This window comes from Mytilus galloprovincialis, chromosome 3, assembly GCF_965363235.1.
Source record: "Mytilus galloprovincialis chromosome 3, xbMytGall1.hap1.1, whole genome shotgun sequence".
In the NCBI taxonomy this organism is placed as follows: Eukaryota; Metazoa; Mollusca; class Bivalvia; order Mytilida; family Mytilidae; genus Mytilus; species Mytilus galloprovincialis.
Window position 1 is genome coordinate 95,854,745 of NC_134840.1, and position 27,713 is coordinate 95,882,457.

At 34.3% G+C, this 27,713-nt stretch overlaps 1 protein-coding gene across 1 annotated transcript; it reads right to left on the minus strand.

Moving 5' to 3' along the window:
• Nucleotides 1-1,876: 1,876 nt before the first annotated feature.
• On the minus strand, nt 1,877-26,552 carry LOC143069463 (furin-like protease kpc-1). The gene is made up of 15 exons (XM_076244109.1): nt 26,365-26,552; nt 22,497-22,607; nt 20,478-20,558; nt 19,734-19,862; nt 18,274-18,341; nt 17,217-17,305; nt 15,929-16,101; nt 15,349-15,552; nt 12,568-12,671; nt 11,467-11,576; nt 10,458-10,575; nt 9,680-9,990; nt 8,323-8,379; nt 6,285-6,968; nt 1,877-2,736 (listed from the first exon to the last, which is right to left on the minus strand). The coding sequence occupies exons 1-15, from the start codon at nt 26,515-26,517 to the stop codon at nt 2,570-2,572; spliced, it is 2,559 nt and encodes an 852-aa protein (XP_076100224.1). The 5' UTR covers nt 26,518-26,552; the 3' UTR covers nt 1,877-2,569.
• Nucleotides 26,553-27,713: the final 1,161 nt, after the last annotated feature.

Consider the following 27,713-nt stretch of genomic DNA (forward strand, 5'->3'; position numbering starts at 1 on the left):
ACCGTTTCAGACAGATTCAACATATCCAATATGTAGGCTGGAGTCCACCTAGCATAGTTCGTCCAATTGATAATGAATAAGCATCACAACATTACAGCTACCATTTTCAAGTGTAAAAGCCACTACCCAGCCCTAATGTTCTGTAACAAATTCTCAACTGCACGAAGAAACATATCACAAAATGCGAAGGTTGGTGATAGGTTACAAGACTGTATACTGAATTCTCCAAACAATGGCAACCTATGCTCTTTAAAATTAGAAAAAAAACCAGTGCAATACCTTCAGCGCTTTTGGGTAATTCAGCAAATGGACTTTGACATACATTTGGTTTAATATTAATTAATGATTTTTTGTTTTAGCCTCATATACCAAAGTTCATCCTCGAACCCGTCTGGAATAGACCATTTTACATTTGGACAACAGCATAAAATTGTCAAATGTTTGCACAGCATATTGTTGACCAACACGTTTTGACATATTAAAACATTGTTTCATAAAAAAGTTGTAAAATCTATTGACATGTCGAGGCTTGACATCTATAACCGGAGCATAGGCTTCAGACGAATTGTCAGATTTAGCTTTTTTGTAAGAACCGGTCCAAAATAGAACAATTTGTTCACTGCTTTCTGCAGAAAATTGAATCGAATCTAAGTTTTGTCTCGAAAGAAGTCGCAGAAATACCAAAGACAGGACATATATATATATATGTCAGAACATATATAATATGTATATATATATATCGGTTTTTGATGAAACAAGACACATTATTCCAATAAACATGAACTAGGAGGTTCATACCGTTCTGTTGGCTGTCAAAAGGTAAGCATGCCATAAGATTGGTTTTCGAATCATTCAACGTCAAAGATCTTTCTAGTCCCCGTTTAACCTTTATGGAACTCATGTGAGCGTTTGATGATTTGTTTTGATACTGAAATTCAACTCAAGCCATGAAGTGAAATGTATTTTTAGCATCGATTGTTTCAGCATTTAAGTCATTATTTTCTGCTCCCTCCTGTATAATACGACCACTTTTTCTAAGTACATCAATACCATTAGGTACATAAGACATGTCTTGGATTCTGTCTATTTCCAAATTTGCTAGTCCGATATCTACGTACTTCAGAATAGGATGCATAAAAACAATGATAGTTTGGATTTTCAATAAAAATTTAAGAGCCAAACTCAATGGTGTAATTGTAATGCCAAAGCAATATGAAATGGGATAAACAGGTTTATATGTTTAAAGCAAGTACTGTGGATTCATTATTATTCGTTGGAAACCTATATTCGTGGGTTTCGTGGGTACAGGTGAACCAGGAATTTAAATGTTCAACGAAAAACAAATTTCTATAAAGTTGTATCCAGACTTTGGCAGAACCACGAAATCAAATATCCACAAATATTTAAGGTTTCCGCAATCCACGAAAATTGGTACCAACAAAAATAAAGTAACCCACAGTATGCATTCTGGTATTGCCAAGACTTTTCGCAGTTTGTCGAAAGGAAGTTTAGAAACATTACTACAATATTTCAATGAGCGTCAGAATAACGAGGAGGTCCATATCATATTCATTGAACTATAATGCAAAGTTAAAAATCCTCATTAAAGTTATTATATAAGATGACTTGGAATAAATTCGAAACTTTACAATAGGAAGTTTAAAACATTTAATTCGGAAAATCATACAATTATCAATGTCATTTAAATTTAGAAAGGTTGTAACCACTTCTTTAAAATCATACAGAGTGTGCTTTCACTAAACTTAGTGAAAATGGACAAAATTTAGAAAAAAATAAGGAATTCTAGTTTACATTATGAATAAATAATTAAACTCTGTATAAAACGCAAATCATATGTCAAAGGACAAAAAAAAAGTAAAAAATGTTTTCTTTCCTTTTTATAAAAAAAACTGCACCGCATGAAATGCCTACGACCGGGCGAAAAGGGTAGCTTAAGGTATTGGCTTTGCAAAATAATCGGTTTTGGCCTTCAGGTATGCCGGTCCATTAAAGTCGTAAAATAAGCAACTTTTCTTGATCTGTCACTCCACTATAGGAAGACATATACCATATATCAAATATGCAAGTGAAGTTGGTATAATTTGCGGTTAAGGTGGGGGAAATTTATCATTTAAAATCAAAATCGTCTCGTTTGTCATAGATTCTGGTACTGAGATGACCTCTTACATTTGTATATGTAAAGTTTGACTTATGTATATGTCAAGTTTGACTAAGAAGTAAAAAAAAATAAGGCAACGAAAACCGTGTCTGTCATTTCTTTGATTTTTATTTCTGGAGGGTATGGTAATAGAACCCAACCTAGTTTGTATTGTTAGTGAAAAGAACAACATCAATTCATCTAAATATGAAATTAAATGATCTGTGTAATTTTGAATATATATATAATTTTCTGGATATTGGAGTGGAAATAATTCACTGTCATTGTAAAGTTAAACAGCAACTTTCAAGAGATAGAACCTGCTTCTTTATTCCTGTAATCTATTCGTTTTGACTTGGTTTGTGTATCTGTTGTTATAAACAAGTCTGTTAAATTATTGTCAATTTATCATTATGTTGGCTCTACTCTGTATCTATTGGACACGGTAGGTAGGTTGATAGATGACGGCATATTTGGTTTGTAAAATGCTGCAACCAATAAAGTGATGATAACACTCATAGAGACAATAGAACTCAATAATATCACAATCATCAACGAGTAAGTGGTTTTGTTAGACTCTGAAAAAGAAAATGTTAAACTTAATTCAGTGGTAAGATATCAGCAAGTCCCATGTCTTGCGCATGTGTGTAGAAACTGCGAGCATTCTTTAATCTAAATAAGTAATGTTTATTATTATTGTGTTTCTATTTTTTGAACGAACAGTGATTTTGCAAACACAAACAATTAGGATTATCTGTATTGTCCCGTCACCTGTTAAGTTGTAAACTGTTAGATATAAAAAGATGTATAATAAAATTAACGGTACCAATTTTCTTGCACCAGATGTAAATGTGTTTTTGATACTTTTCCCCATTGGCTTGTTTCCTCAGTAACGTTTATTCTAGTTTAAACAGTGTTTGTTAATGAAAATTACAACAATAAAGTAGTACAACGCTACATAAAATTCAAATATATGATTCGGAAACAAGGTGGTACAATCCTTCCCACAATTTACCCTTCATCCCCTATTATAATCTATTCAAAATATGTTTCACAGATTGGTTTAGACAAATAACGCAACTGTATAGGTTTGCAATAAAAAAAACTACTTTAATCCATAACGATTAGCAATGATAATGTTTTGACTCTTTTAAGATTGATTGGTTGGTGTTTAAGGTCATATTCGGCAAGGTTGACTATTTTGTGGCGGACAGTTTGCATTGGTTATAGAAGCCGGAGTGCAAGGGGCCGTCGACCTTATCGATCTTAAGTCCATAAATAATTCACTTGGTAAATCAGATATTAAAGTACCAGTACCAAATGCTTGATATAATAAGTCGTATTTCAATTAACTTTACTTTATATATTCATAAACGTCGCTAAATGGTTACCTCTAACGGAAATTCGATAGTCTGTGAAGACAAGCATGGTGTGTTACGTAACAAAAAGTATGTGAAAAAAGAAGGGCAAAAGATACCAGAGGGACGTTTAAACTCATTTATCAAAAATAAACAGACAACGCCATGTCTTAAAAAGAAAACGACAAACAGACAAATCCGTAGCTCATGTTAGAACAAACCCCGTTACAAGTCGAATTCGGTAGGTCACATTCGTGAAAATTGGACTAGATCGTAAATATGACATTAGGAAGTTTCAAATATCCACTATCATCTGTGAAACGGATATTCCATAAAGGTCATATTATTCGTGATGACGTCCGGACAATTTCCTTAAGCTTGGGTCATCCATTCCCGATTAAAATTTGTCAAAAGGTGGATGAAAATTCAAACTTCAATTACAATTTGTAAAACAAATAATTTAATCACGACAACAATCAGATATTGTTCAGGAAGCGTCGATGTTCAACCGTTTCAAGCGAATTTATCCCGATAATCCCGTTCTCAATCAGCTTCTAATCCCAATTTGTATCTTTCGCCAGGTAAAATTCGACCGAGTATGTTACGACTGCGTACCGATTCTACCGAATGTTATCCGACAGTGATCAGACAGTGACCAGGCATTGAACCGACGCTGACGGAAGTTATCCGTTCAAAAACTGTCGGAATAATCGGGATGAGCAGGTGCTGTCGGAACGTTATCCTATTAAGGTCCGCTCTATCGCATTGCAAACGGCTTTGTCTGGTCTCAGTCGTATTGTATTCTGTAATTGTTGGGACTCTGACGTGGGTATTATTGACGAATTTCGTATTAATAACGGGACAGTTCCGGAACGGTTTCGGCAATAACGGTTCGCAATCCTCACAAGATCTGGATGCAATCTGGACTCAATCGGCAGAAAAACAGCAATGAAAAATTTCTCCAGATCATTCCCGTTCCACAGGACAACGATGCAGAATACACAGAACATTATTAGGATTTTGATCCGATACAGCAGATTCTGTCACGAGATAGGCATGATTGTAGTCTGACTAGACTAAATCGGCTGAGTTTTCCCGAATGCGCATCTGGTGAAAGAAAATTGGTACCGTTAATTTTATTACTACCACTGGGTCGATGCCTCTGCTGGTGGGCTATTAGTCCCCGAGGGTATCACCAGCCCAGTAGCTAGTACTTCGGTACTGGCATGAAAATACGGATTTTTTGTGTTATTAAAATTTGCTGTTACAAAATGATAGAAATTATTATAAATTAAGGAATGTATCTCCCTCATGCAAAGCTCTGATTCCTTTCACTGATTTGGCTATACTTTTTGGACCTTTTGGATTATAGCTCTTCATCTTTTATATAAGCTTTGGATTTCAAATATTTTGGCCACGAGCATCACTGAAGAGACATGTATTGTCGAAATGCGCATCTCGTGCAAGAAAATTGGTACCTTTAATTTTATTACGGGACGCACCGAACTGTCGGGGTGCTTCGCCGAACTATTCGGACAATTCTCGACCCGTAGGAATCTGTTACGAAATTAAACGACTGCGTTCAGACAATGATAGGATATTCTTGATAATTGAGGATAGTAATCCGACTTTTTCACTTTTCGTTTCGTATCGCTGTCTGATCTCAAACGGGAGCAATTATCGGCAATGTATGAACCCCGCATTTACGGTAATTTTAACTTAATCATTTGGAAATCTTGGTTTAATAGCTTCCTTGTGTGGAGAATAAAGGCAACAGTAGAATGCCGCTGTTCAAAACTCATAAATCGATAGAAGGAAAAAACAAATCCGGGTTACGAACTAAAACTTAGGGAAACGCATTAAATATAAGAGAACACGACACAACATTAAAATGTAACACACACAGAAACGAACTAAGCATTAGACAAAATCCGATGAGAACAACAAAATAACATAAAAACTAAATACATGAATTTGGGAAAGAAAACTACCGTGACACGTCTTATAATTAGGTGAATTCACACTCAAATATAACAGGAAACAAACGACACAAGGATATCATGATAGGAAATACAAGCCTGTGAATATCGTATTAATTGTGAGATATATATATATACTCCATATGCAGGCGCTGCTGAAATGTTGCTACATAGAAGTGAAAAGTTCACAATTAATTGGAAAGCTGAAATCATCTGTTTTGTCGTAAAGTTTTGTTTTCAACCGACCCTCATTGTTAATTTGTAGATGTAAGTCAAGATATGAGGCAAACTTAACGATATCTGTTGTGTCCTTTATCGTAATTTCGATCGATTGGATAGATGCGTTCAACATAGTCACCAAAATATTTCCGATAATTATAGTACTCTTTTTTGTGGTTAATAAGCTTCCAATGAAATTCAAGATAACATGTTCATGGGCAATATGGTCTGAGGGAACAAGTTTTTTAAAACTATAAATAACTATAAATTTCCGTCATTTCACTTTTGCTTTCTTCATATTCTTCGCATCTACTTTTCTCAATTTTCTTTGAAAATTTTACCACTTTATGATCTTCCTCTATACATTTATTTTTGTTAAGGAATAAAGAGAAGATATCAATCGGACAAACAATTCGAAAGATACCATGAGCAGAAGACGAACTATTAAACAACAAGCACACAAGAATATCAAACATTTGAGCAAAAACAAAAACGGATGGTAAAATGAGGTGCTCCGAAAGGGTCACCAGTTCCAATGTCATTATACGTAGTTATCAATCAGTTACTTACCTTCACTGTTTTTATCGTTTGTACAGTCGACCTGACTAGGATTGTGTGAACAGTTGGTTCTATCTAATTTTATATCACATTCCGTCTTGTTTAACATTGAAGTACAATTAGTGTTGTTTGTTTGTAGAGTAGAACAGTTTATATCGTCAGAACTTCCGGTACAATTACTAGAGTTGAATCCTCCTCGATTATAATCTGTAATATTGTGAATATCGGTGTAGTTATTATGCATGCATTCTAGATTTGTGTCGGTCGAGTTGTTGGTACAGTTAGTAGGGCTTGTTTTATTCACTCCATCTAGAGTTGTACCATTATTATCGTTAGTGTAGTTACTGGAGCTTGTTTTATTCACTCCATTTAGAGTTGTACCGTTATTATCGTTAGTGTAGTTACTCTGATTTATTTCTGGATCACAAACGATGCTAGAAAAGTTGTTAGTGCAATTTCTGGTGTTTATTCCCTCTTCAAAGTCTGTACTGTTATAATAATCAGTAGCGTTATTGTACTTTATTTCATCTTGTTCACAGTCTGTCACATTTGAATCGCCATTGCAGTCAGATTGAGTTTTCTTATGTTTACAGTTTGCACCTGTATAGTCTGCAGTGCAATTACAACTATAGCTGTAAAACACTGACATGCACTTTCCGTTGTTTTCACAAGGTGTACTCGAACACTGATCAAAATCTGAAACAAGCTTAGGTATCATATTATCATTATCATTAGTGATGCAATGTATTAACATACACACGACACACTACATTATGTGACGTATGTAAAATACTAGTAATTTTTCTCTAAAATCTAGCTTTTGTATGGCTCTCATAAGCTTTCGAATCGTACTCAACCTTACATATAAACACAATCAATTATCAGCTAATTACAGTTTGTAGTATTTTAGACCTGATAACGAGCTGACTGCATGTAAACTAACTTTTATGGCTTCTATCAGCAAATACACAATTTAAAGAAATGTTGTACAAATTGATCATAGTATGAAAGTCCTCAATTTTAATAAAGTAAATTGACTTTAAATTGACTACGAGCTACATAATCAAACTTCACCAACACAGTTAGACATGAATGCAAATGAACTAATGTATCTTGAATCTTTTTAGTTGGGTTGCTGTCTTTGTTCATGTATACCCATCCTCTAATGTTTCATATTTAGCAGGTAGTGATCTTTTAAAATCATACATATATTTAAAAACAAAATGGGGAACAAAATCAAATAGACACAAGCATTTCCGTTCTCAATTTTATGTATTTTGTAAATATCTTGGCTTACAAATATCCGGTTTTGACTGTTTCTGAGGACAGTAAATCAAGAAAAGCAATTCGGACACATACACTTACAGACTCGGGCGCAGGTAATTTATGTTATTTTAGTTACATAAACAAAACTGTAGAACGTGTAGTCAATCGAAACAGATATTCATTCGGTGCGTTCTATCATAAGATGAATTTAACGATAAACATGGTAGTCTTTTCTCATCATGTACATCCAGTTCATACCAAACTTAAAATGTTGTATTTTTGTAAACTTAAGACCCAACAGTGAAAAAAGATGTACAGATAATATTTTTTTATATAGATTAGACCGTTGGTTTTCCCGTTTGAATGGTTTTACACTAGTAATTTTGGGACCCTTTATAGCTTGTTGTTCGGTGTGAGCCAAAGCTCCGTGTTGAAGGCCGTACATTGACCTATAATGGTTTACCTTGTTTTTAAATTGTTATTTGGATAGAGAGTTGTCTCATTGGCACTCACACCACATCTTCCTATATCTATCAGATTCTTTCAAAGTTCAAGACAATTGCACAGTATTTTATAATAGCAAGAGTTAAATTCATGCTCGTGTTTCTCTTTTTAGCATTTCGAATACAATGTTCGTAACTAGCGTAATATGTATAGATTAATACATTGCATTTTTCATATGCAACTAACTTAAAGCACCAAATATAGAATTCACACCCTTTTTACGCGTTTGTCATACTGTAAAAATTATATATAAGGATATGATAAATTCTAATATACCTACGTGCTAAAGGATTTGTACGAGTTCCATATAATGTAAGAAACCAGGAGTCCAATGTAACTTAAATGGAAAGTTACAATATTTTTTTTCAATGTTAAATGTTCTGAACATGTTTTATTACATCATCAACAAATATTTAGTATACATGAGCACAAATGTTCAAAGTATAGTGGAAATGTCACTCCTTTGTTTTGACATCATTGAATGTTAATTATAACAAGATACCACGAGTAACATAAGTGATGCCACTTGAGAAGTAGGATGACCTGTTTACCTTCCGGAGCACCTGTAAGTTCATCTGTACCGGAACATCTCAGTTCAGCTCCGATAATGCGTGTTTCTCTATCTCTTATTTTTTGTTATGGATTTTATCGACTGGTAATTTATCTTTTGCCTTCTTTCTTTTGATCAGGGTTGTCTGTCTCCACTCAACATGATATTTTCTTACTTTGTTTTGTAAGTACTTGAATTTTAAAAAACAATTGTCTCTAAACGTAATTTTCCCTCTGAAATGGGTATTTATACCGGCATTGGTAACAGGTATTGATTTAAGCTATAATGGTTCCAATGTTTTTATGCATAACCTCAAACTACAGTTGTTGTCTGAATATAAGATATCATCAAACACTGAATTTCATTTCGTTAAATAATTTTCAGTAACTATTCTTTATTAAATTGTAATATACAAATGCCAATTTAATAGATTTAATCTGGGCGTCACACGTAGGTCTTGTGTGGACAAAATACACTTCTGGCGTATTAAAATTTTGAACTTGTTGCCTTTTGTTGGCTGTTGTTCGTGTGATTCTTTGTCAATTGTGTTCTCCAATTTATTTATATTGTAGTCCTGTGTTGTCATTTTGATGTTATATTTCACATGGCCATACAAGTGCGAGGTTTGGCATGCCACAAAACCAGGTTCAACCCACCATTTTTTCCTTTAAAAATGCCCTGTACCAAGTCAGGAATATGGCCATTGTTATATTATAGTTCGTTTCTGTGTGTATTACATTATAACGTTGTGTCGTTTGTTTTCTTTTATTTTTGAGTGTAAATTCACATTGCGATAAGACGTGTCACGGTACTTGTCTATCCCAAATTCATGTATTTGGTTTTGATGTTATATTTATATGTTATATTTGTTATTCTCGTGGGATTTTGTCTATGTGTGTTACATTTTAGTGTTATGTCGTTGTTCTCCTCTTATATTTAATGCGTTTCCCTCGGTTTTAGTTTGTTACCCCGATTTTGTTTTTGTCCATAGATTTATGAGTTTTGAACAGCGGTATACTACTGTTGCCTTTATTTAATAGTCGTTACTATTTATGTGCCTTTTCAAAGGTCAAATAATTTATTATACCCCTTGTAAATCCTTTATGTGATCGGACCTGCAATGTCCAATTACCAATAGGATTTTCTCCCCAATAATGCACCGACATAAAAGTCCATGTAAGATTTCCTGCTTCTTGGTACTTAACAGCATCTTTCCCACGATTAGTTAAAAGATGACTTTCAGTACCACTGGGCGACACCAGGAAAATCTCAGTCAAGCCTCGGTATCGATCATATGAAAATGAGACCGTAGCTGTCACATGTTCTATGTACGACAATGAACACATTGTGGATTTTATAAGTGTTTTAGCAACTGACGTTTCATTTGCCGTCGTCATACTATAAAATAGAATTACTTTATCAATAGGCTATTTTATAATTCACAAAAAAAAACTGGTTTCTAACATCATCCTATTAAGAAAACACTTAATTGACAACACTATATATATTACAAGTAAACGCATATTATACAACACACATTTGATTTGCCTGTTTCCATGCAAAAATAAATCAAAAATATATATCAATATTAAATTGATTCACATAAAAAATATTAAAAACGCATAACATTACTGATTCAACAGCCCATGAATACTTGTATGTCGCTTAAAAGCTGAATAGAGCGTATATCGTGCCCTTATCATATCTTTGTAAACCATGTAGACTCTAAATAAAACTTAAAAAGCTAAACTGTATTTTAAGGCAGCATTATATCTATAAAAACTTTGCATTCTCATTTATGCATCACACACACATGCATATATAAATTGCTTGCTATTGTGAATAAAAATCATTTTTTTACTTACATCTTGGGAAAATGTGTGTTTGTGACACAGTATAACTGTTCCGGGACATTTGTCCAGTGCTGTGCATAGAAAACCATATCAGCTGCATTCATTAGCCCAAATCCAAGGACTTGACTAACTATTAACAAAATAACAATCATCAAATATCCATTTTGCTAAAAGCATAGCTCAACATAATATGGCCTCAAATAACAGAATTATGACTTTGTGTAACTATAATGCAATTCAAATTTTCAAAAATGTTCTCTTTTTATAAAATTATAAGGTTGATATAGAAATAAGACGACGTGGTATGTATACATTATCTAATTTGTCGTACGAGTATAAGTTTTTGCAATTTTGTCTCTTGTTCAAACTGTAATACATACAAAAATTTATTTACAAACTCTAACATGTAAACTATTCAAAAGTTTCAAAGTCAATTGACCATAACTGAAGCCTCTTTCATAAAATAGGTCCATATAATATTCATGTAAATAGGATGATATAACCGCATACTATATGTCATACTACTTTGACCTACCATTAGTGGCCCACTTACTCTGGCCTTATCAAACGCTTATACATTTTTGACGACGCCTCTGGAAATAGCACGACTTAGTAACGCTTTTTTTTGACTTCGTAGAGGCGACACAAAGATCAGAAGTTGCAGATAACAAAATAAAAACATCATGAAAAAAGCTCAAATATATTCGTCAGGTTACTACACAAAAAGTTAAAGACCACCAAACGAACCCCGTCCAGATCCAAGTATGATCTCATGTGTTTTTGAAGGGTAGGTAGATCCAAAAATATCTTTGGACGTCAAACATCGATCAACAACGTATCTATCATTAGTAGTATTGAACATTCGACATCTTATCCAAGGATAGTCTTGTGACCATCCATACATAACTATGTGTTTAAGGGGCTTTAATTCTGTAACATTGTATCTCCGATTCACCCCAAGTTGTAACATTGCTTTGGATTTTAAAACACTGTAATCCTGATTAAGATTGTAAGCTTGTACCTTGTTTATAAGCTCCATTTGTTTGCCACGAGGAATATGTATCATTCAAGTCATATCTGTCAGACGATAAGACGATTATGTATTGTACATCTCTCCATGTTAGATTAGTACTGGAATAAGTAAAAACAAATATACACTGACTTTTCATTGAAATGGTATAATGTTAATGATAGACCATGAGAAATAAAAGTTTTGAAACGAAAACAACAATTATTAATTTGCTGCGATGTGTGCGCATTTCAGTGTATTCCTCATTTAACATGCTGAAACATAAACATCTGAAAGCTAGAGGAGTTTAAATAAATACTATCGATAAGAGCCAAAAGTCACAAAAGGACATACGTTCAAATAAGATCCACTTTTCCCGAGGGGAACTAAAACAAGGTGTGTTTGTTTGACTGTCGTTTTTGTTTGTCTATTTGCAAATACTATATTCATAACTTAGAGGAAAACAAAAATGATTTTAAGATAAATTAATCGTCAAACACGCGAAGCAATGAATGTGATTTTTAATTTGATATATGTGTTTGTGCTTTTTTGTAAATGTTTGTCTGTTTTGAGATTGTAACACAGTGATGACTGTTGTAACCATTTTGTGACTATTTTACCTAGTATTATGTCTGTTTTGTTCACACATCGTTGTAAATATAACGGATTTTGATGCGACTGTAATACAAGTGAGAGGTTTAGCGCTATGAAACCAGTTTCAATCCATCATTTTCTACATTTGAAAATATCTGTACCAAGTAAAGAATATGACAGTTGTTGTCCATTCGTTTAATGTGTTTTATCATTTGATTTTGCCAGTTGCTTAGGCACTTTCCGTTTTGAATTTTCCGCGGAGTTCAGTATTTTTGTGATTTTACCTTTAATCAAATATCTACCATATCAATACCAAAAAGATAGATACATATTAATGGAAAACATACAATATTAATGCTGAACCAATATAATTCCTAGAGTCTCTTCAAGTGTTAAATCATCAACAAATCTTAACTTCATTTAGTTTTTAAATTTCATCCAACTTTAAATGAGGAGTGTGCAAACCAAGCCCTCATAATTGTATAGCTCAAAATAAACATAAGAGGCATATGAACTTACTTTGCCTGGAGAGCTAGAGAAATTATACCTGCGGCAATGGGACAGGAATAGGAAGTCCCTTCTATATAATCACTTGTGCAAGAGGAATTTATTGAAGTTGTGGTCTATGAAATAAAAAATAACGTTATAAGAACTAGGATCTGAAAACAAAGAAAAGTATCCGTTAAAACGCCTTTTTTTACATTAAATCATTAAGACAGTATTTTAATAATGTAACACACTGAGGAGGGGAGGGGATGCTTTATTTCTGTATTTCATTATTCACAACACTAGGTTTGTTCTACCCATAGGAAAAGATAGCCTTAGCCGTAGTTGACACAACAATTTTGAATCGTCTGTTGTAATGCTATTTAAATTCGTGTTTGATTTGTCATTCCAACTGTTATTAATCGAACGCAACTGCCGGGCCTTATTTAAACGAAACACGGATAGTAGCAAATCATATGACTGATATCAATGATCAGTTTGATCAACAAGTCATATGTTGTTCAGATTTGCTGCTGTGTCGTAAAACATGGGAAAGTCGCAACACGCATACGTACATATTATATAGCATATATTTATATATGCATGTGCTTTTTTGTGTGATATGCGTTCTGTCAATAATTCCATGTAAATGTGTGTACTATCGAATACAATTTGATATTATTTAAACGGATTTATACATTTTAAGACCTGCCTATCTTGGCTGCTTATAAATAAAATTGAGAATGGAAATGGGGAATGTGTCAAAGAGACAACAACCCGACCATAGAAAAAACAACAGCAGAAGGTCACTAACAGGTCTTCAATGTAGCGAGACATTCTTCAGCTGGCCCCTAAACAAATATATACTAGTTCAGTGATAATAAACGCCATACTAATTTCCGAATTGTACACAAGAAACTAAAATAAAAAAAATACAAGACTAACAAAGGCCAGAGGCTCCTGACTTGGGACAGGCACAAAAATGCGGCGGGGTTAAACATGTTTGTGAGATCTCAACCCTCCCCCTATACCTCTAGCCAATGTAGAAAAGTAAATGCATAACAATACGCACATTTTGTATATAATCCATGTCATTGTCTTAAGTTGAGAAATGTCTCGCGGAGGTAAAGTCATGAAAATTTAATCAGGTAGTTTACCATGTTTATATTATTCGAAATTGATTAATCTGTAGGTTTTCTGAAACTGAGGTTTAAAATGCCCTTAGATTTAATTAACATATTTTACCGTAAATGTAGCTTGTATGTCCTTTCATGAGTAAATACTTTCAAAATACTCGTCTGTCATTCCAAGTTTTTCTCAAGTGTACTTGGGGAATTATTATCCCGGGATCATGCATTGTTCACTTGTTAGTGTTAATATGTCTATTTCAATTGATATTTTATAGTTGATCTTTCTATGTGTTACACTATTATTTAAGGTAAAGTTGACGGTTGGTACCTTTAAAAAGATTAAACCCGCTGCATTTGTTTGCACCTGTCCTAGGTTAGGAACCTGATGTTCTTGATTGTCGTTTGTTGATGTGGTGCATAAGTGTTTCTCGTTTCTCTTTTTTATATATAGAAATGTTACGCTAGTCATTTTGGGAGTCCTTTATAGCTTGCTGTTTAGCGTGAGTCAAGGCTCCGTGTTGAAGACCGTATTTTAATCTATAATGGTTTACTTTTACAAAATGAGACTGGGATGTAGAGTCGTTTCCTTAGCACTGATACCACATTTTATTATATCTGTTGTATCATATGCATATGATTAAATTATTAATTTAATTTATTTTTATCTGCAGAACATACTCGGTTTATTATGCATTCTTCGCCCCTGTTATACCTATTGTTTATATATTCAATAAGTATCTATCTTGACTGCTGCCACTATACGTTGTGGCCAAGACTGCAAAACATACCTCAGAATAGTATGGAATCTTCCCCGATTTGGGGCCCCAGTTATACCTTTTGTATATATACTCACTAAGTATCTATCTTGACTGCTGCAACCATACGTTGCTGCCAAGGCTGCAAAACATACCTCAGAATAGTATGCATTCTTCTCCCCTCTTATACCTATTGTGTATATATTATACTCACTAAGTATCTATATTGACTGCTGCCACCATATGTTGCTGCCAAGGATGCAGAACATAACTCGGAATAGTATGGAATCTTCCCCGATTTGGGCCCCAGTTATACCTTTTGTATATATATTCAATAAGTATCTATCTTGACTGCTGCCACCTTATGTTGCTGCCAAGGCTGCAAAACATACCTCAGAATAGTATTCATTCTTCTCCCCTTTTATACCTATTGTGTATATATTATACTCACTAAGTATCTATATTGACTGCTGCCACCATATGTTGCTGCCAAGGATGCAGAACATAACTCGGAATAGTATGGAATCTTCTCCGATTTGGGCCCCAGTTATACCTTTTGTATATATATTCAATAAGTATCTATATTGACTGCTGCCACCATATGTTGCTGCCAAGGATGCAGAACATAACTCGGAATAGTATGCAATCTTCACCGATTTGAGCCCCTGTTATACCTGTTGTGTATATACTCACTAAGTATATATTTTGACTGCTGCCACCATACGTTGCTTCCAAGACTGCAAAAAATACCTCAGAATAGTATGGAATCTTCCCCGATTTGGGCCCCAGTTATACCTTTTGTATATATACTCAAGATTTAGCCTGACTGATGCAACCATACGTTCCTGCCAAGGCTGCAAAACATACCTCAGAACAGTATGCATTCTTTTCCGACTGGGCCCTGTTATACTTATTGTGCATATACTTACTAAGTATCTATCTTGACTGCTGCCACCATACGTTGCTGCCAAGGCTGCCGCACATACCTCTGAATAGTATGCATTCTTCCCCGACTGGGCCCCTGTTATACCTATTGTGTATATACTATTGACATAGCCGTCACCATTACAGTTATCGTCTAAATATCCATTACCTGCAGCCCAAACATATATTGAACCTTTACCATTTCTTCCCTACAAAAAAGAGAAAATACTAATCGCAAAAAATTTTAACTTTAATATTCTTGTGCCTGTCAAACAGCAAGAAATTTTTAAGTGACTGTTTAACTTTATTGTGGTTTTAAATGCGTTTTGCCCTTGCCTGAACTTGTTGCTGATGGAAGATTTTATATTCTGTTTAAGTGTTATATATAAGATTTCCAATTATTTCTGTTCTTGCCTATAATCTTCATAACGTTTACTCTTAGAAATGTTAATTTGTAATGTTTCCACTAGTAATAAACGTTTCTATGCCTTTTATTTCTATTCTACACATTCATAGACGCAATCTGCAGGTAAATTAAAGGTAAACAAGAATTATTCTCTATAAAAAGGTTAATTATGAACTTACAGTGGTGATACCCTCTCTGATGGCCTCTGTAGCCAATGTTCCTAGCGTAGAGAACCCGTATCCATCTGGTGGTCCCCAGCTCATACTGTATATGTCTACCCCCTGTACATAGTGTCTAAGACTCTGAGCTTCCTCTACATCAGTTACACCGGGGCCTCCAATTACACGTACACCTTTACAAGAGAGAAGAAAATGAACGAAAATTTTGAACATTCGGGCTAATTAAGGGGGGCAAGACCTTTTTCGGGACGTCGGGATCGGGTGTTTTTAAGCTCAGGATTTCGGGATAGACCCTTTTGGGATCCGCGATTTTCTTTTTCGAATTTTGAGATGCCGGGATTATTTTATTTTTAATTCGGGACCTTGGGATTTCAGATTTGGATATTAAGACCCCTCCGACCCCTTTCAATGTACATAATTATCAAAGGTACCAGGATTGTAATGTACATGTGTCATTACAATTATGCCAGTATTCCTTCCATTTAGTATTCAGGAAAAATATGATGTCTATAATACAACAAAATATTGCTGCTAAAAATTGTTTTGGGGTATTCTACACACCAGTTTAGTTTCATGGTTGGATCTTTTGAAAATTTGAACAATCTTCGATGTGTATTTTTTCACTAAAAGATTTCAATATTCTTATTCTAGTAGGTGTCATCAATTTCACATAACGTCTTTACAAGTGAAAAAAAAATCAAGAGAAAATCGTCAAAATAACTGTTCAAAAATATTTCACTGCAAGTATCTTACTTATATGATTGATGATTATTTTACATATTCATAACATAACGAAAACCCAAAATTTTTTAAGAATTCCATGGAAAAAAACATGATACTTGTTATTGATAAATAAAGGCAACAGTAGTATACCGCTGTTCAAACTCATAAATCCATGGACAAAAAACAAAATCGGGGTAACAAACAAAAACTGAGGGAAACGCATTAAATGTTAGAGGAGACCCAACGACACAACACTACAATGTAACACACACAGAAACGGACATTGACACTTTGTAAAACGTTATTTTCTATAATCATGATAATATTATAATCGTATTTATTTAAACTAGTTTTATATAGAAATCATTTTTACAGTCTCTCATAATTCTTAATATAATGGTACTTGTTTTTTATATTTGTATATTGTCCGTTTTATATTGTGTATACTCTGTATGTACTGTATATTTATGTATTGCAAGTAGTTAGACTATAATAAAATATTGAATCTGAATCATATTATTTGTGGATGGACCATTGAGTAGATGTTTGTCTGGAAAAAACATACCAAGTATTGTTGATCCATAAGCCACGCCCAAAGAGCATTGACCATTACCCTTCTCTGCAGCAAGCAACCCAGATATCTGTGTACCATGACTGAAATATCAAATTCAAATATAACATATAATATAAGCTTTGTCTATAAAAAATAATAATGTTATTTTCTTTTTGCGGCATTTTGTCCATGGTAATGATTGTTTTTCTGACATTATTTAATAATTGCCCCTCTTGTTTTTATTTATTTTGTATTTACATTGTGTCATATATCAAATTTATTCGTTCGGTATATGTTCACTTGTTTTTGTTTATATGTCTTTTGATGGAGTTTCACCATTTCAATTGATATTTTATAGTGTGTCTTTCTATGTTGGAATTTAAAATATTGTTTCAGTTTGGCTGAAGGTTTGTGTCTATTTAAACCCACTACATTTGCTTGCACCTGCCATAAGTTCGGACCTGATATTCAGTAGTTGTCGTATGTTGAAGTGGTTCATACGTGTTTTCCCGTTTCTCTTTTTTATACGGATTAGACCGTTGACTTTCCTGTTTGAAAGATTTTACATTAATCATTTTTGGGGCCAATTATAGCTTGCTTTTCGGTGTGAACCAAAGCTTCGTGTTGACGGCCTTACCTTGACCTATAATGGTTTAATTTCACAAATTGTGACTTGGATCGAGAGTTGTCTCATTTGCACTAATATTACATCTTTTTATATCTACATATGTAATATAAAAGAGGGACGAACAATATCAGGGAGACATTCAAATTTATAGATCGAAGATAAACTGACGTCATGGCAAAAAAAAAAGGAAAGGACAAACAGCCAAATAATAGACACAATAGAAAACTAAAGATTAAACAACACGAACCCCACCAGAAACTGAGAGTGATCTGAGGTGCTCCAAAAGGCTAATCAGATCCTGCTTCACATGTGTCTTCCGTCGTGTTACTCATGTTATTGCAAATAGTTGTACGTTGGGTGTATAGCGAGAGGGAATATGTATATAATATAAAAAGTTGTATGATTGCCGATGAGACAACTATTTTTGTTTTATTTACTTACCTGTCAAATTTGTTAGCAGGACTTGGGTCGTCATCATCATCATAATAATCGTAATCATTATCTGTATCCTATGAAACACGCACAATAGTGATTAAATATGTACTATGTAAACATAGGACATTCATTATTGCATTCAAGAAAATAGTATATCTAATATATTTATATCTATTTTGAATTTTATAGAAATTGACTGCAGAAACACAGAATGATTACGCATTACCTAATAAGGACGGCCGATAGACACATTAACTGCTTTTGGATATGTATGTATATATATCTCACTTGTATGATTTATTATGATATAGGCATTACCTTAAAATAAACTAATCATAGATACCAGGATTGAAATAGTATATAAAAATAAACCTTGTATTTATTTATTAAATACAATAAAAAGATGTGGTATGATTTCAAATGAGGCAACTCTCCACCAGATACCAAAATGACATATCTCTAACCGTATGGAGTATGTCTTCTCATGTTCTTGAATTTATTTGTTCTGTATTCCTTTCATATACATGTTGTCATTTTAATGTTGTATTTAACATTGCCATAAAAGCGCGAGGTTTGGCTAGCCACAAAACCAGGTTATATCCACCATTTGTTTTTAAAATGTCCTGTACCAAGTCAGGAATATGACAGTTGTAATAGTTTGCATTGTCGTTTGTTGTTTGCTGCACTTTAGTGTTTCTGTTCTTTCGTTGTTGTCCTCTTTTAGTTGATGTGTTTCCCTTGGTTTTAGTTTGTAACCCGATTTTGTTTTCTCTCAATAGAATTATGACTTTCGAGACTCACAATATTTTATTCCAAAGTCATTCTGGAATTCATTATTCTATTTATCGTTAACATTATTTCACTGTGCGTGCTGTCAGCAGCAACCAACCGTTTTGTTAATAATCTTCAATCCAACAGAAAAATATATGATTTTGTGGATTCTTTTATTTCCGTGGGTACCAATTTTCGTGGATTAAGGAAAACTTGCATATTCGTGGAAATTTAATTTCGTGGTTTCGATTATTACTACATTTACGCCTATAAAAAGTTTGTCATTCGTTGAACATTGAATTTCGTGGTTGACAAGTAATTACGAAACCCACGGAAATTGGTATACAACGAAAATTAATGAATTCACAATATTACCTTGAGATTTTTATTAGACAGTTTTTCTTGAACGTTGGGCTTTGCTTTTGTGCCACTTTTGTGCCAATACGACATTGAATGCCAGCATGTTCTGATCTATATTTTGTCTACAGATCAAATTGGATGTATGCATTCAAGGAACAAATATTTTGTAGCGCTTTCGGCAGCGTATTTAGAAATATAGTACACGGTAATAAATCCGATCCTTGTCGGTTAAAATGGAACCTGTACAATAACTCAATAAGGCTGAAATATATGTGCTTTACATATTTTTTTTTCAATCATGGTCAAAAACAATAATGACATTATTTTAAATTTACGAGATTATCATCAATATCTGGGTGGGTGGTTTCCACACCGTCGTCTACCACTGCTATGACCACTCCGTCTCCATTATATCCTGCTGACCAGGCGCTAGATATCCTCATCGATGGCACTATCTCGTCATTCTTTAAAATTAAATAATCACATAACATACATGTATAACAAGAATCTGTAATTATTTAACGTATACAACAAATGTGAGGAATTCCAAAATTATATTCAAAATGGTCTCTCTTGAAAATGTAGTTATACAAATTTATTTTTTACGAGACAATCTTTCATTTTAAATAGTATTTACATGTAAAATAAAGACGATATCCACAACTCGAGATCCACACAACAATTATCAAATATGTATTAAGATATCATCACTTAGAAACTCTAAATATCTTTTGTATAATGTATAAAATAATGCTATTTTTTAAAAACTCGAGCGCACGAAGTTCAAACTGATGCACATGATATTTCAAATATCGACCGTATGAATTTCAAATTTAATCATGCGCGCACGACTTGTGAACTGGAGTGCACTGCTTGAAGACTAATGCGAAAGCATTTGAAACCAGTGCGTATGACTTTGAAACGCGAACAAATAACTTTCATTATATGAATGCATGGTGTGTACGGATTGTCAAGACAGATGCGAAAGCAATTGAAACCAGTGCGTACGACTTTGAAACGCGTACCAATAACTTTCATTATAATTATGTAAAAATACAGTCAAATATATTTCTACATACTAAATGCCATGAACTGTTCCACTCTGGGTCATTACTTCTTTTAACTCTATCACGTCTGATTTGTTGTTCCACAAAAATAATCTGATATGATATAAAAATTCATTAGATACGTGAATACCAGTCGGCACCTAATATACCGAAGAACAGTATTATAACAAAAGTAAAGAGGCTGTGCCCCGGAATATAGCGGTGGGGTAATAACACATGTTTCCAAGCGATAAAAAATAGTAATAACTTAGTTAGTCAATTCCAATGGTCTGTCGATTTTAATTACTTACTGATCTCTCTTTCACTTTATTTTCCGACCATGCAAGGGGTATAGCCAGTCAAAGCCATTAAAAACTTCCACCATCATCATTTGAATTTATAGAGAAACGATTGAGAATAGAAACGGGGAATGTGTCAGAGACAACAACCCGACCACAGAACAGAAAACATCCCAAGACTACTAATAGGTCTTCAACACAGACATAAATACCGCACCCGGAGGCGGGATTCAGCTGGCCACTTAACAAAAACGTGTACTAGTTCACTGAAAATGGACGTCACAATAAACTCCTATACATACCTGTAGCCAATGAAGACGAGTTATTCACGACACGACAACTCGCTGCTACCTCAATTAGCTTTCTATATTTATCAAATTTAGACCGTAGATTCTAATCATGTGAGCTGTCTTGAATGGGGTAAAGATATACGATCACCCCTGATTTTTTTCCATACCAGAAGTAAATATTTGCTGAAGAAGGGCATCAGTATGTCTGCGCATGATGAATCAAGTTAAACGCACTTCACGTCAGGTAGGAAATTCAACTTTATCTTAAAATATCAAAATGTCCTTTATTTGGTTCTTAAATGGATCTATTTCATCAAGGTTGAATAAGTTTGTTTATTCGAGTTCATTGTGGGCTTCAAAGTCATTACATTTTTTATATTTTGTCAAAAACGGTGTTTTTGTGCATTTTGCGATAGACGACTATTAAGCCTTTTTCAACAGATTTTATACTTCGTTCTTATGTTGTACTGTTATACCACTGTCCCAGGTTAGGGGAGGGCTGGGATCACGCTAACATGTTTAACCCCGCCACATTATGTATGTATGTACCTGCCCCAAGCCAGGAGCCGTACGGTGACCTATAGTTGTTAATTTCTGTGTCATTTTGGTCTCTTGTGGAGAGTTGTCTCATTGGCAATCATACCACATCTTATTTATATAAACATAGAATCCAAAATATTCTGTGGCACAAACCTGCTGCTGAGGATATTGAAATCCTAGACACAAAAACTTTCTTGATCAGATTTGGCGGCCAAAAGAATTGATGTAAAAAAGTGTAAAGTATGAGTGCCTATTTTACCAAAACTAACGTTACACCACAATTATGTATACTTGATGTTTTTCGTCCTATATAAAATGAAGTGCCAAAAAAGAAGTTATTTTGTATTTTTTTTTATAGTTATATCATTATACTATTTCTTTGTGAAATTTGTAGTATTTTGGCCTGATGAACAAAATAACATCATCTTGTGGTAAATTTCAACACTGCGTGAACTTCCTCCGCCCTCGTGTTCATGGTGTACATGGTGTATGGATTCAATAGTTTTAAAGTAACAGTAATCTGTTTGTATGATAATATATGATAAAACATATGATTTTTAATATTTCTTTGATCATCTTGATCTTATCGTCCATTTACTTAATTATTTGTATGAAGTTGAAGTAAAACATATGTTTGGATGCACACACCAATAAATCCTGCGTATACTTATTACAATGTACCTACATTAAGTTAAAAACCAAGACATTCAATATCAAAATAAGTGTTGGCGTTACCTTCTATAGCCGCGCGAACTTTTGCCGTGTTAATGGACATATTTTTTGCATGTACTTAAATTTCGACTAAGTCCTTCCGATACTGTGTAATATTGTTTTTTTTCAATAAAAAAGATGTACACCTTCAGCCTTCTCTATCACTAATCATGTGTATAAACGTATATACAGGTATTTATAATAATACTTACATTTTTATCATTCTTTAAGCTTTGTAATGACTCTAAATGCAACAATGGCGTCTCCATACTTCTATTTTTTCTTATCGTTAAAATATAGTATTGCTTATGGTTTATCTGAAACTGTACACAATTTTTATTTATTTTTTGAACTTAATCGTATTTTTCCATGGCGGTTTCAGTTGTGATTGTTTATGTTATGAAATTTCACGTTTTATGATGTACTCACTTCTTGTTTCATCTGTACAAAAATCATCAAAAATACCTACTGACAAAAATTTAGACACTCGATGTGATCTTGACCAGAATCACTAGTGAATCAGATGTTCAAATCATACTTGAAAATAGAAATAGATTAGACTGTTGATTTCCAAGTATGAATGGTTTTACACTAGTATCTTTTTGGGGACCTTAATAGCTTGCTGTTCGGTGTGTTAGGTGTAATCCAAGGCTCCGTGTGGAAGGCCATACCTTGATCTATAACGGGTTACTTTAATAGATTGTTACTTGGATGAAGAGTTGTCTCATTGACACTCATACCACATCTTCCTATATCTATATAGAGAGTGAAAATTCAAATTTTCACTTTTGTTTTTAAATTAAAAAATGGACTGCAAACAAAGACCCAAACCACACAAAAAGACATCATAATATTACTCAACCAACACCTTCGAAGATGCTTTTTTGGGGAAGTCTTTTGATTCACAAAATTGAAGGCAATGACACTTTTAAAGCGTTCGTCTGATAGTAATCTGTTAATAGAATAGCAATTTCGATTCACAAATGTGAGTTACATAATTTCACAGGTTACTACCATTCCAGCTTTAATAACTTTAAAAGCATTGAACATTTTGTTTTGTTTTCACAGGAAGTGAGTGTCAAATAAGGAGATGTGGTATTATTATTAATGATACAACTTTATAAAAGAGTCCAAATGACATAGATTTGAACAAGTACCTCATAAAGTCCACATGACAAGGATCTTAACTACTAGTAATATATCTCACTAGACTTCAACAATCAGTCAAAACCATTATGTATAGTCAGCATTTAAGACCCAGACATGATGAACAAAATTTGAAACATTCAAACGAAATCAACCGCATGTTCTGTGCTAAAACCAAGAAAAGAAGGACACACAACCAACGACAACTATCGAATAACAAGTACCCGACTTGGAACAGGTTTGTATATTACCCGACTTGGAACAGGTTTGTATATAATTGGTGGGATAAAGCAGGATTGTGTACGCTCAATTCATTCCTTAGTGATAACAGCTGTCCATTTTGGACATGTGTTCAAATTATTTAACTATCCAATAAAATTCCGCCTAATGTTCAAAACTGTATTATCATAGTCACATAATAAGATGGAAATAGAGTATAATTTTTATGAATAAACCTTGAAATGACTAATGCTATCTTTTCGTCACTTACGGGATCTGCATACACAACTTCTCTAACGCAAACATTATAATTTCGTTTTACATTATAAAAAATGAACTCTTATCCTCTATTCAAAACTTTATAAAAAAAAAGGCTTGGTTGGTATTCTCCAGCAGACGAGTTCATTGTGTATATGGTATACAGGTTATTCCGCATACGTGAACTAACAGTTACGTGTACAGTTTTTATGCAGCTCTAGGGTACGAGAACAAACAATTACGTGTACTTTTAGTGTACGTGAACGACCGGTTACGTATATCTCTAGGGTACGTGCATGAACAAAGTGTTACGTGTAGCGCTAGGGTATGTGAACGACCTGTTACGTGTAACTCTAGCGTACGTGCATGAACAGAGTGTATCGTGTAGCGCTAGGGTATGTGAACGACTTGCTACGCGTACTTCTATGGTACGTGTGTAACTCTAGTGTACGTTGACAAAGTTTACGTGAGCCTCTAGCGTACGTGTACGACCGGTTACGTATATCTATAGGGTACGTGCAGGAACAAAGTGTTACGTGTGCCTCTAAGGTACGTGAACGACCTGTTACATACGCATTACTCTAAGGTACGTGAACAAAGTGTTACGTGTGCCTTTAGTGTACGTGTACGACCGGTTACGCATATCTCTAGAGTACGTGCATGAACAAAGTGTTACGTGTAGCGCTAGGGTACGTAATCGACCTGTTACGTGTAACTCTAGGGTACGTGCATGAACAAAATGTTACGTGTAGCGCTAGGGTATGTGAACGACCTGTTGCGTGTAACTCTAGGGTACGTGCATGAACAGAGTATTACGTGTAGCGCTAGGGTATGTGAACGACCTACTACGCATACTTATATGGTACATGTAACTCTAGTGTACGTGCACAAAGTGTTACGTGTGCCTCTATGGTACGTGAACGACCTGTTACACGTTACTCTAGAGTACGTGAACAAAGTGAAACTTGTGCATCTAGGGTTTGTGAACAAATAGTTACCTGTACCTCTAGGGTACGTGAACAACCTATAACGCATACCTCAAGGATGCGTGAACAATGTGTTACATGCGTGAACAATGTGTTACTTGTAGCATTTATGGTATTTGATCGACTTGTTGCGTGTACCTCTATGGTACGTGTAACTTTTTGGTATATGAACAAAGTGTTACGTGTGCCTCTTTGGTTGTAAACGACATGTTACGCGTTACTCTAGGGCACGATAACAGATCTAGTGTTACGTGAAACTCTATTGTACGTGAGCAAAGTGTTACTTGTAGCTCTAGTGTACATGAACGACCTGTCACCCGTTACTCTAGTGTACGTGAACGACCTGTTACGCGCACCTCTAGTGTACGTGAACGACCTGTTACACGTACTACTAGTGTACGGGAACGACCTGTTACGATAACCTCTAGTGTACGTGAATGACCTGATGCGCGTACCTCTAGTGTACGTGAACGACCTGTTACGATAACCTCTAGTGTACATGAACGACCTGATACACGTACCTCTAATGTACGTGAACGACATTTTAAGCGTACCTCTAGTGTACGTGAACGACCTGTTACGATTACCTCTTGTGTACATGAACGACCTGTTACAATTACCTCTTGTGTACGTGAACGACCTGTTATGCGTACCTCTAGTAAACGTGAACGACCTGGTACGCGTGCCTCTATTGTACGTGAACGACCTGTTACGCGTATCTCTTGTGTACGTGAACGACCTGTTACGATTACCTCTTGTGTACGTGAACGACCTGTTACGCGTACCTCTAGTGTACATGAACGACCTGTTACGCGTTCCTCTTGTGTACGTGAACGACCTGATATGCGTACCTCTTGTGTACGTGAACGACCTGTTATGCGTACCTCTAGTGAACGTGAACGGCCTGATACGCGTACCTCTAGTGTACGTGAACGACCTGTTACGCGTACCTCTTGTGTACGTGAACGACCTGTTACGATTACCTCTTGTGTACGTGAACGACCTGTTACGCGTACCTCTAGTGTACGTGAACGACCTGTTACGCGTACCTCTATGATACTTGTAACTCTATGGTAGCTGATTAAACTGTTACGTGTATATCTCTAGAGTACATGAATAAACTGATACGTATATCTCTAAGGTACTTGAACCTCTATGATACGTGTAACAAAATGAATTATGACTCAAACGACCCTTCATATATTCAGAACGAGAGCACGGAAATGTAATCTTAATCTAGTTCACACGTTACATTCTACAGGAAGACATTTCACCTTAGTTATCAGAGCACATTACTAATATCCTGACTTCTAGCCGACCAGTCATCGCTCTTACTCCTCAAACCTGCGTTCCTAGCGGAGAAGCATTGACGTATTTGGTTTGACCGGTCGTAGTTTCGAATGAACGACTTCTTACTCTGAAGTCACGATACCAAGGAGGAGATTGATTCTACATGAAGATATTTATTTACCTTCTTTTTGATAACTAAGCCAGAATGACGTCGTAAGCTGTTAAAACCCTCTGGGTCTGTAGATAATCTCACAACAACAGTGTCTGTGATGTCTTCTGAAACAGACATTTTAACTATAGTCACTAGGATGAATATTATACACTGTAGAACCATTTTTGATAGAACATTCACTAGAGTAGGAAATACAAGCAAACTTAATTTAGAAGATAGGAGTAAAGTAATTGTCTGATTGTCAATAGATTTTATTTACAGTTAAGTTTAAAAGTTTGTTGAATCGATCACCTTTTGTTAGAAAATATAATTTCTTTTCAAAGTGCAAAAAACAATAATCGATTTTTTTTGTTAATAAATTGTTACAAGAACAGACATCGTGTTATTTAAATTTTTGTTACTTCTCACAAAAACAAACCGATATTCATTATGTACAATCTTCTAGTTATACCAGCAAAATGTTGTAACTGCTATTAAACTAAAATAATGATGTGTATGAGGGGTGGATGGGGATTTACAGAATAGAGAATAATGAGCAAAAAATAGAAAGAATAGAAAAAATGGACTTAAAAATAAAGAATAGAGAATTATGAGTAAAAGGAAAACGGTACTATTTAATCTGCCATAGGCGACAATACTAACTTTTTCTAATTTTACCACTTTTTATAATAAAAACCTGGATAAAACAGTTATGTGTGGTGAGACCGTGTATATTTACGCCAAACATTTTTCATTTTAAGCTGAACAAATAGATTTTAAAAATACCCTACAAATTTTAAAATTTATTGGTTTAAATAAATGTAACAAACATCTGTTGAAGTCACTTCTGAAAAATCATTTTCGTTATGAGAATTGAAATTTGTAATTTTCATGACATTACATTATTTGATTTCACGAGGATAATATCAAAAGTAATTATAAGTTTGTCTTAAAAAGATTTCATCTTATCAACAGTTTGAATAAATTAAAACATTTGAATTTGATTGATTTAGAAAAGAAACAAATTTCAATCTCCTTCTTAAGGACAAAATATTGAAATTGCTCATCTTAAGCATTTTTCAATTTGCCATAAATATTGAAAAATGAAAAATGCTAAAACGTGGAGCATTTTTCAATTTGCCTTTAAAAATTGAAAAATGAAAAATGCTCCAACGTGGAGCATTTTTCAATTTGCCTTCAAAAATCAAAAAATGAAAAATGCTCCACCGTGGAGCATTTTTCAATTTGCCTTTAAAAATTGAAAAATGAAAAATGCTCCAATGTGGAGCATTTTTCAATTTGCTTTGAAATATTGAAAAATGAAAAATGTTGAATTTTCATCTTTAATTTTTTTTTCTCAAAAATGAAAATGTTTTTTT